The sequence below is a fragment of the Plasmopara halstedii genome (assembly GCF_900000015.1).
Source record: "Plasmopara halstedii genome assembly, contig: Scaffold_410, whole genome shotgun sequence".
Classification (NCBI taxonomy): Eukaryota; Oomycota; class Peronosporomycetes; order Peronosporales; family Peronosporaceae; genus Plasmopara; species Plasmopara halstedii.
The window spans coordinates 496,383-512,808 of NW_020187331.1; the positions used below are offsets into that span (position 1 = coordinate 496,383).

Consider the following 16,426-nt stretch of genomic DNA (forward strand, 5'->3'; position numbering starts at 1 on the left):
ACTGCGCTGAAATTTCGTCTTCCTACCGCACATCCTAGTGCAGGCGGTGTTAAGATTTGAAACCACCGGGAGTTGTCTCGTTTCCTCAGCTTACACCTTAAAAGCGATGGCTTAATGAGCCACGCGTGCTTAGACTCTCCGACCGGCAACCAATGAAAAAAGGTTCTCGTGTTGAGACCCAAATCCTGCGGTCGAGCAATGGACGTTCAAGTTGATTTCCATCTTCAAGAATTTATCCTGATCAAGCGACTCTGTATCCGTTCTTAGGGGCACGTCGAGGTCCAACTCAGAAATTCGAAAATATACACTCTGGAGGTTGCACCTTACGATCTTTACTTTCTGCCTCATCATGTGATCGCCATTCACTGCCGCTTTAAGTTTAGTTCAACGCACTAATTAGCGCCATTGCCGAACTAATAAGACAATATAATGATTTTCACAGAAATCATCAAATTTTGTACCTGCATCAAAAACAGTGATACTTCTTGAAAGAATTGGGTGCATTACGTTGACTGTAAGATTCCGTGTTCAAAACAATTCATTTGGGAGCGAAATCGAGGGGCTCATCAAATACAAGTCCCCTGGGTTTCCTTGCTGTTTAAGAAAAATATTACTTTGCATAAAAAACAAAACCAAATGTGTAATATCCAAAACTAAAACGTAAAAGGGCACTGAACACAACAGTCACTCAAACACAACACACACGCTTGTACGACGGGCAGGCGGTTTCCAGCTCGAAGGCAGAAGGACAGTCCCGACTTGAAGGGAAGAAGAACGACTCAAGGCCTAGGAGGCAAATTTGCAGATGAGTTAATGACTCCTATGGCTACAGGCAAAGCACCCAAGAGCCCCAAAATTAAAACTTTTATTATCCTTATTTATACAATCAAGTGTGCACTGTGGCTTGAACTTATACAAGATCTTGAGTATAAGGAGCTTGAACACTGAAAAGCTTGACATTCTGCTTTCATGAAAAGTATCCAATAGAAGTGACCACCGACTTTCAAAGACAGAGATGCGTAGGTCTCGTCACAAGCACAACATCCGAAGTAGAAACAAGCATTCTGTTCCACACAGAACGTTTGCGACTTCATATTAGATGTTACATACGCATGTGGGAACACCATACTGTAAAATCTTTTTCCATAAATATTCACGACGCATACTGAAGGTGCATAGATTTACCTCTATGTAATAGCTAAGTGTAGCCAATTACATAAAACTATCTATCTTTTTTGACGTGAGGCCGACGTACCGCGGACGTTCCTCAAGGAATATATCACCCTCACACAAGTTCCACCAAATTTCATTACGGGGATTGTTCTGAGCTTGGTTCTAAGCCTGGCGAAAAGTGTCAATTGTGTTAAGTGTATGTACACCATAGGACTATACGTACCCCGTAATAGTGCATAGAATTGTCAAAAATGCTTACGGTGATATGTAGCAGACTCGGATTTAAAATACTTAAAATACTTATTCTAAGGTATATGCATCTAAGAGGCTCTGTTCTAGAAGATGCGATGTTGATGAAATCGAAAACGTGGTGTACATGATATCGATATCATTTATATCGAGTGAAAAGACATTTGTATTTCAAAAAGCGCAATTGAACTCTCAATCTTTCAAGACGATCCAGATAGCAAGGCTTACGACAATCGAATACAGCGTGACGAAAATTCACGATGAACTCAAATACGACCGATAATTTCGTCCGAGGAAATGTTGAGCTCTAACCTGCGTGGGACCACAGAAGCTTTAATTGTTTTGTATTAAGTGGGGGTTGAGGTGAACGGAATATAGTTCAAGAGGCTGTGACACTCTCCAAATGGGGTGTTGCTAATTAATCTCAGATGACGTCATTCCATCTTTGCAGAAAATATAGACTCATGGAAATCAGCCTTTAAGTTGACAAATGCTACCAAGTGCAACAAGGTTGGTGTACAACTTGCTCAGCAAGATCTTTGACTCTCAGGGATGGGATTACAAGTGTTGAATCGAGAACCTCTAAAGTATCTAATCACTTTGTCGCTTTAATCCAAGAACAATATATCAATTGTAATGCAAGTCTGTATAGAACCATCTATATCAAACAACTGTATAATGATAAGTAGTGTTCATGTCACTTCAATACCTAATATAAATTAAAATATTCATAATCTAAAGATGTGCTGTACATCAATCAATTCATTTCATGTCATCCACACAATTCCCCACTTAGTATAAAAACTCACTCATGAAGCTCGAAGAACATGTAAAGCATCAATTACGACAAGAAAGAAGAGCATGGTAATCGAATTCTTCTCCATTCAATGAAAATTAATATTCATTTGTACGAAATTTAATATTAGGGAAGTCAAGCAGCTCTCATCGAGTCATTCAAAGTCTCTTTGTCTTTCATTTTGGAGTATTGGGAAGCTATTACGTTTCTTACAAGTAAATAAGACAAATGAATCACTTGCATCCTATGGTATCAATTGTCATTCAATTGATAATAAAAATCAACATCATCAGACATTTTCATCTGATTCTATCTGGCTTTTGGGTTATCTACATCTTGGAACGAATGTCGAATGTTTGGAGAATTTCGAATTATGTGATCAAAATGTTAAACTCTTGACTTTCTTTGTTAATCCTGATGTTAAAGTGATGAATCAATTGGTGCTTATTAAGCAATGGATTCTTGTACGCATGGTTTCTCACAATCTCCAGTCGTTGTTTCTAGAAGTACACGATGAAATTGTGACGACACTTTTACCAATCCATGATCCGTACGAAAATTTAACACTTCAAAATGTTATTCAAGTACTTGAAACAAATTGTTCAATGATTGATGAACCGCTTTACACAAGTTTGGAAACTTGGACTAGACTTGCTACTTTATATCAAGATGATCAAAAGAAAAAGATCAAAACGATGGTAGCAGAGAACAAAACATCAAAACGTAAATTTTATTTTGTTTTTGGGCGTGTGACGAGTGTAAGTCCAATCTCACGTCAAGAAACTCATGAAAATAGTCACTTTTTCATTGAAATTGAAAACTATTCTCATCACAATGACATTTCTACACAAAGTATTGTATATGTGATGTTTACAGGAATGAAACATATACACTGGAATCAATTTCTTCGACCAGGACAAATTGTATTTTTAACGAATTTAATTAAAGTACGTTCACGTGAGTGTAACATGTTGTTGCTACAAACATCAAGTCAAGCGGATAAACTTCATTCAGAATTACCAACAACTTTGGTTTTGAGTTGGAACGAACCATCGTCGCCACTAAAGAATATCGTACAGACTTTAAATGATCCTATGATCACATACACCAAAAGTTTTGCTCTGAAATGTATCGGAAAGCTTTTAGATTACGAAGGACAAGTATCTCGATTACTTTGGGATGAATGTATTGAATTAATTGGACCTGGAAAAACACGAGTGATCGTATGTTTATTTCATTATCCATATACGAATGAAATCATTCGATTACGTCAAGGTACAAGTGTACGACTATTTGCAACTCACGTTCTACTCTGGCCAAGTCCTGTAGGTGGTACATTAGTGATAGGATTATGTCCTCGAAGCCAAATGAGAATTTTAAAGTTTAGCGATCAAACTGGTGCTTGTATCAACACAAGATTTCACTCAAAACGTGATCAAACACAAACGAAATGGTCTCTTTTAGGCAATTTTCATCGTCAATCGATGATTGTCTCGATGTGGTTACTAGAGATGTTGGAATTGCTAAATCAAAAGTTTTTCTTTCGAAATCAACAAAATTTCGACACCACATCAACCAATTTATCATTTCATCAAATTCGACGACGAAAAGCTGCTTCAATTCTAGCAAAGAGATTACAATTAACATTAATATGTGATCAAAATCTAACTAGGATGACACTTGGTGCACACTTTTTAAAATGTCACTCTTTACATGCAGATAAATGCACAACAATCAAAGTATCTACTCAAGAAAAACATGTGACAAGTAGTCGAGTTTTAACGATTCATGAAGTACAGAAATTTGGGGCAAAGAAGATGAAACAATTTCGTGAATTAAATACTGAAAATGAACAAGTGGACGATTCTTATCAATCCATTTGTATTCCAGCAACTGATCTCGATTGGTGTTTGTTACTTGGATGTATTCGAGGAAATATTGATAGTGGAGATCTTGAACTTTTTGATCGAACTGGATCACTTGCTTTAAATCTAGATGGTGGAACTTTTGATGTGAGTGAAACAAATGAGTGTGGAATGTATTTCTTTCATAATTTTAACCTTATGGTTGAGGATTATAATTCAAATCAAGATATTCAAGAAGAAGATCAACTGCCACTGTTTTATCGTTTAAGCTGTAAAGCAGATCAATTCGAGTATATTCCTTTACACGATGATGATGTCTTGAATTCTTTTGCGAAAGAAAATGCAGCAGTTGAGACTCAAGAAATTATTTACCTTGTGACACATGTAGATCCTTTATCGTCTTCTACATTCAGATCCTCAGGACTTTTACCTGAGTATCGTGTACTTCATGGTCTTGTATGTCCCGTAGGACAAATGTTACCTCCAGATCAATTTTTATCATCGATATACAGTGCTGACATTCTAATAAATACTCAAAATTCGAGTTGGTTTGTTCAGAAAAGTCGTTGGTATCGAATGAAAGTCACTTTAGTACGCAAAACTGCGACTACTTCGGAAGATTGTAGCATTGAAGATCGAGTTATTCAAGTATCAAAAGAATTTTCAAAATGTGCAATGGAAAGTCAAAGCTTGTGTTTTGAAAAACTAAAGACATTCAATCAAAATAATGTCAAAAACTTGATGAATCAAAAACGACAATTTTCAATCTATCAAGTTGAAATGGGAACATCAATTGTTCCATTAACATTTGAAACCAAGTCAAAGATTTCAATCTGTGATCTTCATACAATTTGTAAACAAAGAAAGCAAGATGTCAACAATGGAATGTCAATGAATTTCTTCATGCCTTTTAATGTAAAGCAAACGATTGTATACGTGACAAAGTTGGAATTTCTCGCATTGAACATTTTAATTGAAAGTATGCAGCAAGTCTCAAATATTTCTCAAGTCTTTGAATTGTTTTTTCATCCACTTTCTATCGAGAATATTAAGAAAAACGAGACAAAGCAACTCAATGAAAAGCTTCACAAACTTCATCTCATCTCAATCATTGGAATTATCATTAAAAAACGGTACAGTTGGCAATTTTATCATCGTTCAAATCGTGAAAAACGTTTTCGAGATGGTTCATTTCATCATTCAAATCATTCAAAACGATATCTTCAATGCATCGTAACTTTACGTGATCTCAAACATCTTGAAACTGTGAATATTCGTATTGATACATCACGTTTTCATGGATTTGATACATTAGATCGACATCAAATCGTTGAATTCTCTCGTCTTGAAGGATTTTATGCACGTTCAAGTTTAAAACTTTCTTTAAATTGGACTCATGTTTCTGCAGTACGTCAAGTTATGACATTGTCATCTCAATTATCAGATGCACAAATTTATGGTGTCATGTCCACATCATTTTTAAATGATCTTTATTGTGGTACACACATTGACAACTTAATTCATCGTTATGTTGTTCATGTTGTACATATTAATTACGTCGTTCTTAAACGAAAATGTCGCAAATGTCATCAAAAGTTGATATTTTTGAAATCTTGTGGATTGTGGAAACATTCAGACGTACCAGTTCAATGGAACACTTTACAAAGTTGTACATCGAAGTGGTACAAAGTAACTTCTCGTGAATTTTCAAATTGTACCTATATGGATACAACTCTACGTTGTATCATTGATGATGGTTCTGGTCAAGCTGAATTGTTTCTTGAGAATGACATTGCGTGGGAATTACTTACTTGTACTTTCAATCAACGTCAGCGTTTTGAAAAGATTTTAACTCGTGATCTTGATGAATTAAGTTATTTTTCAGGAAATATATTTCATGAAGCAATTGCAACGAATCGACTGATGGAATTTTATCAAAAAAAGCTTCAAACTTTTGTTTTAAATGTCATGTCATCGCTACAATCGATTGTAGTATTTGCCCATCAATTTTATAAGACAAATAATAACGAGGGTACATCTGTACTAACATTTGGAAAAGATATTCAGGTGACGACAAAAACAATTCCACTACCAAAACTTGAAGCCAAACGTGTGGATCAATTGCACGTTCGTAATGAATTACACCAACGACTGTGCAGCTTAAGATCGCGAGCTCAAGTATGAGATAAGTTAGAGTAGTGGTACTGCTGTACCATTTAGTAGAGTTACGAACTGGTACATGTACCAGCTAGTAAATGTGATACGTATAGAAGCAAGTCATGAGTTTTGTAGCCTTTACAGTAACACATCTATATAATATACAACGTTTACTTCCTTTTAGTTGATCGTCATTGCTCCAACTTGCTTCAAAGTCGATTTAACGTGTGTGTGTCTATAAAATGGTACAGTGAAAACTGTGTAACTCGTTGGTACAGTGAGTAATATTCGACGGCAACTTCTTGTCTTCTATTCGTGTTTTGATTGGTTCATTTTTGATCCTGGCAATCCTTCACATTTATTAACTACCCGATCGGAAAAGCCGCATGACACGAGTGATGATGTCTGTATCATTAAATGACGCAAAGTCGAATACAAATCATGCGTACAAGACATTAGAAGAATCACAAGATAAGAAGAATGAAAGATTGGAGATTAAAGACACAAGTCTACAACATTTTAAGTCACAAAAAGAAACTGAGGAAGATGCGAATCAGAAAGATGAGAATCAAGAAAAGAAAAAAAAACATGAAGTTGCATCATCTGAGACCATATGTGAAAACTCGGAAGAAGCATCTGAGAATCAGATGAAAATGAATGATACCGAGAACGATGAGATGCAACAAGTTGATGGAAATGATGCAACAGAAGTACCACCAGCAAAAGATACGCAATTGCGACGAAATTATTTGCAACGAATGTCGGAAAGAGTATTCAATTTGATAATTTGGAATAATTCTAACCTTTGACTTGTGTGTTATTTCAATTACAGTTATCGTCAATTGCAAAGTACACATCCAACACAAGATGATGCAAAAACTCGGCAACTTGCAACCAATATGGAAATGGAAACGTGTCAAAATGCTGCAACTCGGGTAAGTTTCTATTTCTATTCCTATTGACATCAAAGAAAAATAGTATTTCATCTCACTTTTATAAAATCAATAGAATCAATATATTACAGCAATGGAGCATGCAATTCATAAACTTATGGAGTTTGAACTCGAACAAACAAACGATACTCAAGGCTTTGAATCAATTCAATCTCATACTTTTGAGTACGTTCAAGCACTTGCGAAGGCACAAGAACAAAATACTTTGAATGCATGTGATCACTCTGGTGGTTTTTCGACTCCTCGTTCAACCACATCATTTCAATCGTTAATGGGTCAGCAGTTTTCTAACACTGAATCGCATCAAGGAAATCAATTAAATGGTTTCAAACAAATGGATAATATACCACATTCAAGTCTCGACACGTCATTTTATCCACCACCTTGGAATGTTTCATTCTCAAATGAATTACATAACAGAATAGAAGAAACAACTTGTCGAAATATGATGGAAACACGTCAAGATCCTCATTTACAACAATCAAAACCAAATCAATCGCGTGTAACAACGTTTCAAGATTTTTCAGCACAGATTCAACATTTAGACAAGTCGATTTTAATTGAATTGTTATGGAATCAAAGAAATGCATTAGCACGATGGCAACATCAAGCAAAACAACTTGAATTTCAACTACAAAATGTTACAAACAATTTCGAAACCACTTCATTTACTTCACCTATGGGAAAATTTGTGAATCCTCACGTTTCAGCTGAAGCTGAGGTACATCGAAGTCGAGATCGTCATACTTTACGAATGGCTCAACAACAGAGAATGACGACGTATTCGTATGGACATTCGTGGATATCAAATGCAAGTGACAAGTGGGAGAAAAATGCACAAACATATTGGGAACGCGTTCGAGCATTAAAAGTTGCATCGAATGAGAAACTTCGCACAGCATTACGGGCATTGGCACACCATACAGCACCCCCAAATTCGATTTACAGTATCAAAGCTCAGTCAATGATGCAGAATATTGTATTAGTCTTGAATATTTTAAACGAGCAACCGAGTTCAGTGCAGCCACGAAAGTTTGACGTATTAGACTCAATTGAGCGATTTATGCAAATGTCAGTGAATCCAATTGTTCAAAAGGTGCAATCAAGTGTAGAGTCGCGAGGTTCAGTCGCATCTCATACTTCAAAAGGAGATTCTCGCGATAGTAAAACAGAGAAAGAGTTTAATTCTCGATACAGTGAAGAAATTACGTCGCAAGAAATGGAATCAAAGGACATTTTGACGTCAGGAATGAATTCTTCAAATGACTTAATGAATGAATTTAATGAGTCGTCGAATGTATTGAAAGGAGATCAAATGATGACAAGATTGAAAAGTCCAGTTGATGAAGTTCGAAGTGCGAGCTTGAGTTCCGAGATGAAACCACGTGAAAGTTCTAATAAGAGAATGGAAGAGAATGTTGATGAGACATTGAATGAATTCTCGGAATTAGCCGATATTAATTTTGAAGATCCCAACATTCTTGAAAAAGAATATCATTCGTTTCATGTGAAATGCGAGAAGGACGAAATGTGATTCCAATGTCGTTGAACGAAAAGTTTGTGAGTCAAACGTATACTATTACTATATTACTTTTTATCGTGAATTTTGTTTTGTGTCTTAAATATTTTCCTACTTAACCAAAAATATCTTTTTTACCTAGCTAGACCTAAAGTAAGATTCACATCATGTGCATGTCTGAGAAAATATTGTGCACGATCACCAATAGCTGCTGTACGACCACCCGGGAAAATGGTTTCAGGTAACTCGTTCCATAAACAACAGGAAATGTCAATTTCCATTCCAGGTTTTTTTTCATTTGCAGAAGCAACTTCTGTTGCCAGAAAATATCGACTAGCTGATGCCACACTCTTTTGAGCTACTTGTTCCAATTCAAATTTTGACGTCATGAAAGCACGACCAGCAAACCTGCGATCATTACGATAGCGCTGAGGTATTAAAGGTGCGTTAACTGTGTATCCAATAAAATAGTAACCCATAACTTGGTCTTTTTGATGTGTTTCATGATGTGGACGAATCAGATCTGGCAAAGGGTGAAGTGATGCCACAGATGTTGTATATTGCAACGATTCCACTAATTTGCGTGTTCGACTTGCCACAAAACTTGACCATTCGGCTAAAGTTGCTTCATTAGGTGCACCCAATTTAATGGCTACATAATTGTCATATCGTACCAATACTTCTGTCGGTGCAAATAATTGTGTCCACGATGATGGATGACTGAGACTACGTCGACGTAAATCATCCATAATTCGTTGACCACGTGCAAACTCTTCGCGTAATACACAAAGTGTTGACAGATTCACATTTACAGCAGTATTAACAGCAGGAAAACCTGGTGTTATAATTGGCATGAGATGGGCACGATCGCGTATGTTAAGTTGCGGATTCCATTGTACTGTACGATCAAATGTGCCTTCAACGGATGTGTGAGCAACTAAAATTGGTGTTGGCCATTGCCATTTTGCTAATACCGAAAAAAAACGATGAACTAATGATGCCACACTTGCACGTGGAAACATTTGGCATACAAAACAAACAAGTAAAGCCCATGAGATTCCACCAAGAAAACCGGTTTTATTCGAATATACACCACGACGTTTTGCCCAAAGTCGTACGACACGTAAACAAGATCGAAAGACAATTGCATTTGGTGCGAGTTCTAAAATAAGTGATGCCACACGTGCAACTGATAATGATCGTACAGATGTTGCGTCCATATCACGCATCATCTCTACATCATCTCCAGGTAAAAAGGGTAAATGTTTTGGAACAGTCTGATTTTGTGCAAATCGAGCAAATAATAAGTCAATACGAACACCATTTAGTTGAAATGATAGCACAGGAATAGCAGCTTGACGTCGTGCTACAAGATTCGTGACGGACTCTTCATGATTTAGATGCTCGCACATGGAGGTGAAAAACACATCAGGAGTGATCACATATGGCATTAAAGCCACAACATCTAAATCCGATTCTGCCACTCCAACTTTTAAGTGCCAACTACCACCCAATAATAATGTCGCAGTAACCACTGAATTAACATCATTCTCTGATAATGTCAAGAGGGTACGACGTAACCAAATGTCAACAATTCGTTGTAATTCATTAAATGCCAAATGTTTGCCACTTAATTGTTCCGGTGTTGGTAGTGGGGCAAGATTATTAACACATTTCATTAACCCATTCGTACTTCGTAAATCGTACTCACTTGGTGGGATAAGTTCAATTGGGACAACAATCGGAATCACACGACGTAACCCATGAGGTACACAACGTAAAATCTTGGACGAATTTTCTTGGTCTTTCACTTTGTGTTTAAATGGAAAAGTCTTAACTCCATGTCCTTGAATTGTCTTGTGTTCGAATGCAATGTGCAATGGTTCTTTTCTTTTAATATTTAAAGGCGAGAGAATCTTCGAGTCGGTACTAGAAATCGAACAATCATCGCTACAATCATCATCATCTGAAATGTCATAGCTAGAGCAACTTGTACGACATCCTGACAATGTATCACTTTCATTCTTGTACAAGTTGAGTGTATTAACTTGATATTCCATCGGTTCTTGTAATCTCTGCTTGAGCTTTAACGTACGTTCAGCATCTCCCCAACACAATGTATTCATGATATCACTTGAAAGAATATACCACTTGAATTCCGCTGCACGATTAGAATGTAAAAGTGTCTTTAATAAAAAACAATGATGGTGGTCAACAGAAAGACACTGAAGGAGCTTTTGCAACGAGACAACAAGAAAACCTTCTGGTAAAACAGCTTGAATTGCCAGCGAAATGTGCCGACACTTGGGAAGAAATTGGACAATTAAATGTTGGTAGCACAATGCAAAGAAATAGATGTTTTCACAATCAAAACGACTTGGAATGCGATGGGAAATACTTGAATGAAGTTTTCACTCTGAAATATTTCAACTATAATACACAATAGATCCGAGACACGTCGTGAAGTCGCATAATTCTGTCCAAGAAATAGACTATAGAAAAAGGTGATGAAAAGTTTGTCTGTTCAGCTTCAATTGCCTCATCTTTGAGACCATCTGCAAGGTACCGTAGTACACTTTAAGATGTAAAGTGCCATGTACATCTTGTCAAGAAATTGAAGACATGTGGCAGTGACGTTGGGAAGAAGAGATCAAAGTGGATCGGTACTTCTCTTCCGCCGTCTTTGCTCCAATTACTACATGTGCTGACTCGAAAAGTTGCTACAAATTGATGCGATAATACGACCCAAAAATATGGGTCGTGGGTCAATGATGGACTGCGACTTATGAATCTCTTCAAATGGAAATAGAAACGTATCTAACTGTCGTGGTGCTGAAAATCTTTTCAGAACGAGAGACGAAAGAATTGTTATGATTCTGATAGAAATATTCTTATTCTTATTATTATTATTTATCTATCAGATGCTTTTTGTATATCAACATCCATCGATACATGTATACATGTGATTTATCTACCACTTAATTAGCGACGCAGCAACGCAACTTGTGTTTAATGGTGCATATGTGCTTTAAAAGCAGCTGTAGAACTCGATCGTCTAGTTGTAGATTTAAAGACGCAACCTGGCATGACGACAGTTGAAAATGCTGCACTTAAAATTTCGAGGATTGGAAAGCGTTGTTTTTAGTATTGCAATTCGAAATAGTAATGGACTGACGTACACATTGTTGCTATTGAGTGATCGAGTAATGAGGCAGACTACTAGCTACAACGACACCTTATGTCTCTTTTGAGAGCAGATGAAGGCTATTACTGGTTCTTAGGAAGCTGTTAGAGATGAGACTGGATAACACTGTTGCTTTGTATTGGATAGGCAATGCATTAAGTAAGTGTTCTTATCACGAGAAACTGAAATTCGACTACAAAACGAGTACGAAAACTATTCTTATGTCAAGTCTGGATAGTACACTTTCAAGCTAATACATTTGAATCTACTCATACAAGCTCAACGCTCTGAACTCATATACTGTAAACTCACTCTCAACAAGACTACAGCAAGATGACGATCACAACGTGACTCTACGCTCAAGATGGTGACGTACACTTGTTATTACGTGAACATTTTTAATCTTATTGTTAAGCTATGGTAGGAACAGACTCAACAATTATATCACTTTTTATGAACAAAAGTATTACCAGCTGTAAAGTATCGATCGTTTTGTATGGTGAAAAGATATCATATTTTGATTGGCAATATCTTGTGTAAAGACTCAGTTGGTAAGCGATATCGACATTTTTGCAAATACTTTTTGTGAATAAAAAGAATGAAGCAGAATTTTACGAAAAAACATTTCTTACGAGGTCAATATACAATCGATGAGAATTGAAATGCCAGTATTGTCGCCAATTATACTGGAGTGCTATGATAGCACGCTAAAGTGGACAAAGCAGCAGGCCGCATCAATGTAAACAAAGGATGTTGCTTCGTAGTAATAGTTGAACGGCCGTTAGTAATTGTAGTTGTATCCAAGTGCTTGGAATATAAAAATTTGTGACCAACTGATGTGCATAAGCTGACTGTGTTATAGGGTACGTACCCTATTATGGTGTAAGCTCACATTAAGGTTTTAGGTAAAAATACACTTTATGTCTGCCTATCAACGGCTTAATTGAAAAAAATATTTTTACCAAGTATTTTTTGTCATCATTTATCTTTTTATACCAACATCTGAGGGTTTTGATTGGCATTTTGGTTCCAAAATTTCTCGCTTTGGAACATGGGCTAGACGTTGACCGTTCGAAGAAGCTACGACTTCTATTTGCCGTACAAAAAACTGTCGATACAAGACAGTTCATAGCCTGAGTGACGCAAACTTGGGTCCAACGCCACATAAAGTCGATTCGGCTTATGCAAAGTCTCAAAGGTGTATCCAGCAAGGAACCATTCTCATCTTACCTCTTTATACAGAATATTAAGTGACGAAAACGCTGTGTTCAATGACGCATGATCGGTATAGGTCACAAATGCATTGGCGCCAAGCAAATGTATCCTGACCTTTCACAAAAGACAATCATGATAGCAAGTAATCACTTTGCAAAAGTGATTACTTGCTTTTGGCTGCGGGAATCAAACGTGACGACATGTTGGGCATCGTGCTCTCCAATGAAGCATGACACACTTGTATATGATGATGATGCATACATTTGTCTACACAAATATGAATAATATTAGGTCATAATAGGTTTGTGCGTATGCAAGGTACAGCCAATCATGCTGTACGTTTACCCGACGAAATGGCGTTTGTACCCGAACGGGCGACTACGGTTAGCTTATCATAAGAACATACAATTCGCTATTAGCCGTCAGTCTGTTGGACTCAGAAAATTGATATCTGGTAGAAACATTTACTCTCGCTCACCGATCTCTCTTCGAGTTTTGCATGGACGAAAGCATCTATGACATAACTGACATGCTTTTAAAAGCGATTGACATGTGATGCAATGTTTACTTCCAGGGACAAGTCAGTCACATAGCGAATCTCCTGATCCGGAATGTCACTCGTATTGGATCTCCCGTCATCTTGTTGACTACTCTTTTAATGCAGAATAAGATATTCTGCAGGGTTCACGAGAATACTCACCTCAATATATGACACACAGTGATTTAAGAGTAATCTCAACATCAAGTTCATCCAAGACGTATGATGAGACTTGAGCTCTTTTTCCGGTGTCAACTGTACCAAATCGGTGATTTCACTGTCACCGATTTCATGCACATGTTCTTAAAATATCTCTTCGAGCTCAGTAAGCGATTTTTTTGGGAGTTATATGGGATACCTCCTTTTCAAAGATACTCTTGCCAGTTCGTTTATAAGTGAATAAACACCCTTGTCATGCATTGATGAAGCCTTAGTGCTTTGCTTGGTGGGCCATTTTCACGGTAATGCTGATTCGCCATTACGAGAAATCATGACTAGGTTAGATTGCCTTAAGTAATGTCAAGGCCTCAATTTCCACACGCGCCTACCTAAATCGATACCCCTAAGAATGCGACCAAAAGCCGCTTTGACAATTTTGACTCGTTTCCGTAGATTTAAAGTCCGAAGAATCCGACGCCGGATGGCTTCGATTCAGTTTGCCAGAACTACTCTTAGAAGATTTCTTCTTGAATTTGTTCTTATCCGACAAACTAAAAACACATCATGGCGGTCACGATATACAATTGCTTCTTTCCTTTTTATCATGTGTCTGCAGCTCACTGTCGATCAACCTCGCTCTAGGCGATCCGCAATATTGTCGCTTCTCGTTGACGGCAAATACGCATCTGCTTTCAAGCAGAGGCTGAATCGTAACGCACCAAATCAGTAATAGAAACCGCAGCCGTGTGGCTTACGTCGAAAATACTGGTCAAAGTAATAAAGTCGCTGTTAAGGCCTTTCTGGTTAATACCTAGGTGCCGCTCGACATCTAAGTTATTACTTTCTCCTCTTCAGCTTGGCTAGATATCGTCGTCTCAGAAGCGGTACAGTAGTCCCTGCAGCACAGAGGTCATGCTCCGTACTGAATCAGTGCACACTGCCACCTTGAAGGATGCTAGATAAACGTCGATGGCTTGGGTATGCGCCCTTTTATCTGGTTTACCTCTATAAACATGACAATAGTTACCGCTTTCGGAAGTGAGTCCGCCGCCATTGTGACACTTATTGAATATTGTACATCGATTACGCTCAGTTGACGCGGATAAACACGCTGTTGTCGACGTAGATAGGTTTGTATCTGATGCTAGTGGAATTATCAGTTCTGATATGTAGGAATGGTTTGCAGGAAGATCCACAAAGAACCAAGCCATTGGAGATTGGTCAATTCCGCGGCCCCACATCGCTTGAAGGAAATGGCTTAGCTCGGCCGAATATTTGCACATGTGAAGTGCAAAGTATCTCGACATGGCACGACCCATCATTTGGCTAGGGATTGGGATGCTTTAACACCCAAAAGAATAATATTAAACGTGCACCAGCTCTACTTCTTCCGAATCTGGATTAATATTACATATCGTTTGCGACGCCTTAAGCATCTCCATAGGCTGCGGATGTTAATGACCATGAGCGCACCATTGCGTTTATCTCGCTAGCCTAAAGCGGCGGAGATGTCTATCTATACCATGTTTGAAAGGTGCTTGCGATGTGCTATGCTCTTGCGGAGCTTAAGGCACGCCTGCTTGCCTCAGACGATTTTTGTGTTTAGTACTGATCATGCGTCGCCGTAGTGACCTTGTCTCCAGATTTCTCGCCGATAGTAGTTATCCTTATTACAACGTATGAATCTGAGGTGAAATATTTCTATTTTGAAATAGGTTGCAGGTTTTCGCCGAATCAAGGTCTGAAGTGCCACATGCCACGACGGTGCTGTCGGGAATCGGTGAAGCAAGACGCGTTAGGTGGATAAGTCAGAATTTTTAGGCATTACATTGTCAAAGGCTTTGGGATACAAGAGTTTCAAAACTTTGTCGCTACATCGAATCGTTTGTCGCGTGTTGCGCCGTCTTCCTCGACCCAAAGCTCTCAGCTTTAGATCATTGAAACATTGAATACGCAGCATGTAGTTGCAGCGTACAAAGAATGACTCGACCTTGTAATTCTTGTAAAGATGCAGGTTTGGGGGCGGGACTTGGAGAGTCACCGTAACCATTTTTACAATAGATCACCTCAGCCGCATCTCAAAGTATGGCTAGCGGGGCATCTACCGTAACCGAGCCTTCTTCGACGGATAATTGATCCATTTAGGCAAGTTGGGAAGGGACTTTCGATTTGAAATCTTCTTGAGAGAGCCGCTACTGATAAGGTGAATACCTTCCAGTGCAGTTTGTGTTCTCACATTGCATGATGCATTATAAGAGTCCAGGAATCTGAGTCTCAAGAGGTTTTGTTCTGGCGAGCGGCGCAACCAGATGCTTGTCTTACCAGATGTGTTTACACATGACTATCATCTCTCGGATATGGAGCAAGCTCAGCAAAGTATCATGGTATAGCACTTGATGCAGACTTCAAAAAGGAGCCGCTAGCGTCAAGCTTTGTTTTATTGAGCTATACATTATGATTGAGAGTAGAGCAGATATGTAGTACGTTATGATGCTAAACCAAGTTCTAAAGGTGTCACTTTTGGAATGAAAGCAAACGCTTCTCGAATGGCTCTAAACTTCGCAGGGAGTTGGGCATTTCGGCCCATTACTTGTGCGCTGCTTTACACGAACTCATAG

General features: G+C 38.0%; 5 protein-coding genes across 5 annotated transcripts; 3 read left to right on the forward strand and 2 right to left on the reverse strand.

Moving 5' to 3' along the window:
* Positions 1–2,233: 2,233 nt before the first annotated feature.
* PHALS_09319 (uncharacterized protein) lies at positions 2,234–6,267 on the forward strand (the record flags this gene model as incomplete). The annotated part of the gene is made up of 2 exons (XM_024724796.1): positions 2,234–2,286; positions 2,349–6,267. 2 exons carry the CDS (start codon positions 2,234–2,236, stop codon positions 6,265–6,267), a joined length of 3,972 nt encoding a protein of 1,323 aa, XP_024575637.1.
* Positions 6,268–6,641: 374 nt separating this feature from the next.
* On the forward strand, positions 6,642–8,727 carry PHALS_09320 (uncharacterized protein; the record flags this gene model as incomplete). The annotated part of the gene is made up of 3 exons (XM_024724797.1): positions 6,642–7,000; positions 7,073–7,175; positions 7,249–8,727. 3 exons carry the CDS (start codon positions 6,642–6,644, stop codon positions 8,725–8,727), a joined length of 1,941 nt encoding a protein of 646 aa, XP_024575638.1.
* Positions 8,728–8,846: 119 nt separating this feature from the next.
* On the reverse strand, positions 8,847–10,838 carry PHALS_09321 (poly polymerase gamma; the record flags this gene model as incomplete). Its single annotated transcript, XM_024724798.1, has 1 exon — positions 8,847–10,838. The coding sequence occupies one exon, from the start codon at positions 10,836–10,838 to the stop codon at positions 8,847–8,849; it is 1,992 nt and encodes a 663-aa protein (XP_024575639.1).
* Positions 10,839–15,542: 4,704 nt separating this feature from the next.
* Positions 15,543–15,768, reverse strand: PHALS_09322 (uncharacterized protein; the record flags this gene model as incomplete). Its single annotated transcript, XM_024724799.1, has 2 exons — positions 15,543–15,575; positions 15,637–15,768. 2 exons carry the CDS (start codon positions 15,766–15,768, stop codon positions 15,543–15,545), a joined length of 165 nt encoding a protein of 54 aa, XP_024575640.1.
* Positions 15,769–16,117: 349 nt separating this feature from the next.
* Positions 16,118–16,426, forward strand: PHALS_09323 (uncharacterized protein; the record flags this gene model as incomplete). The annotated part of the gene is made up of 2 exons (XM_024724800.1): positions 16,118–16,192; positions 16,277–16,426. 2 exons carry the CDS (start codon positions 16,118–16,120, stop codon positions 16,424–16,426), a joined length of 225 nt encoding a protein of 74 aa, XP_024575641.1.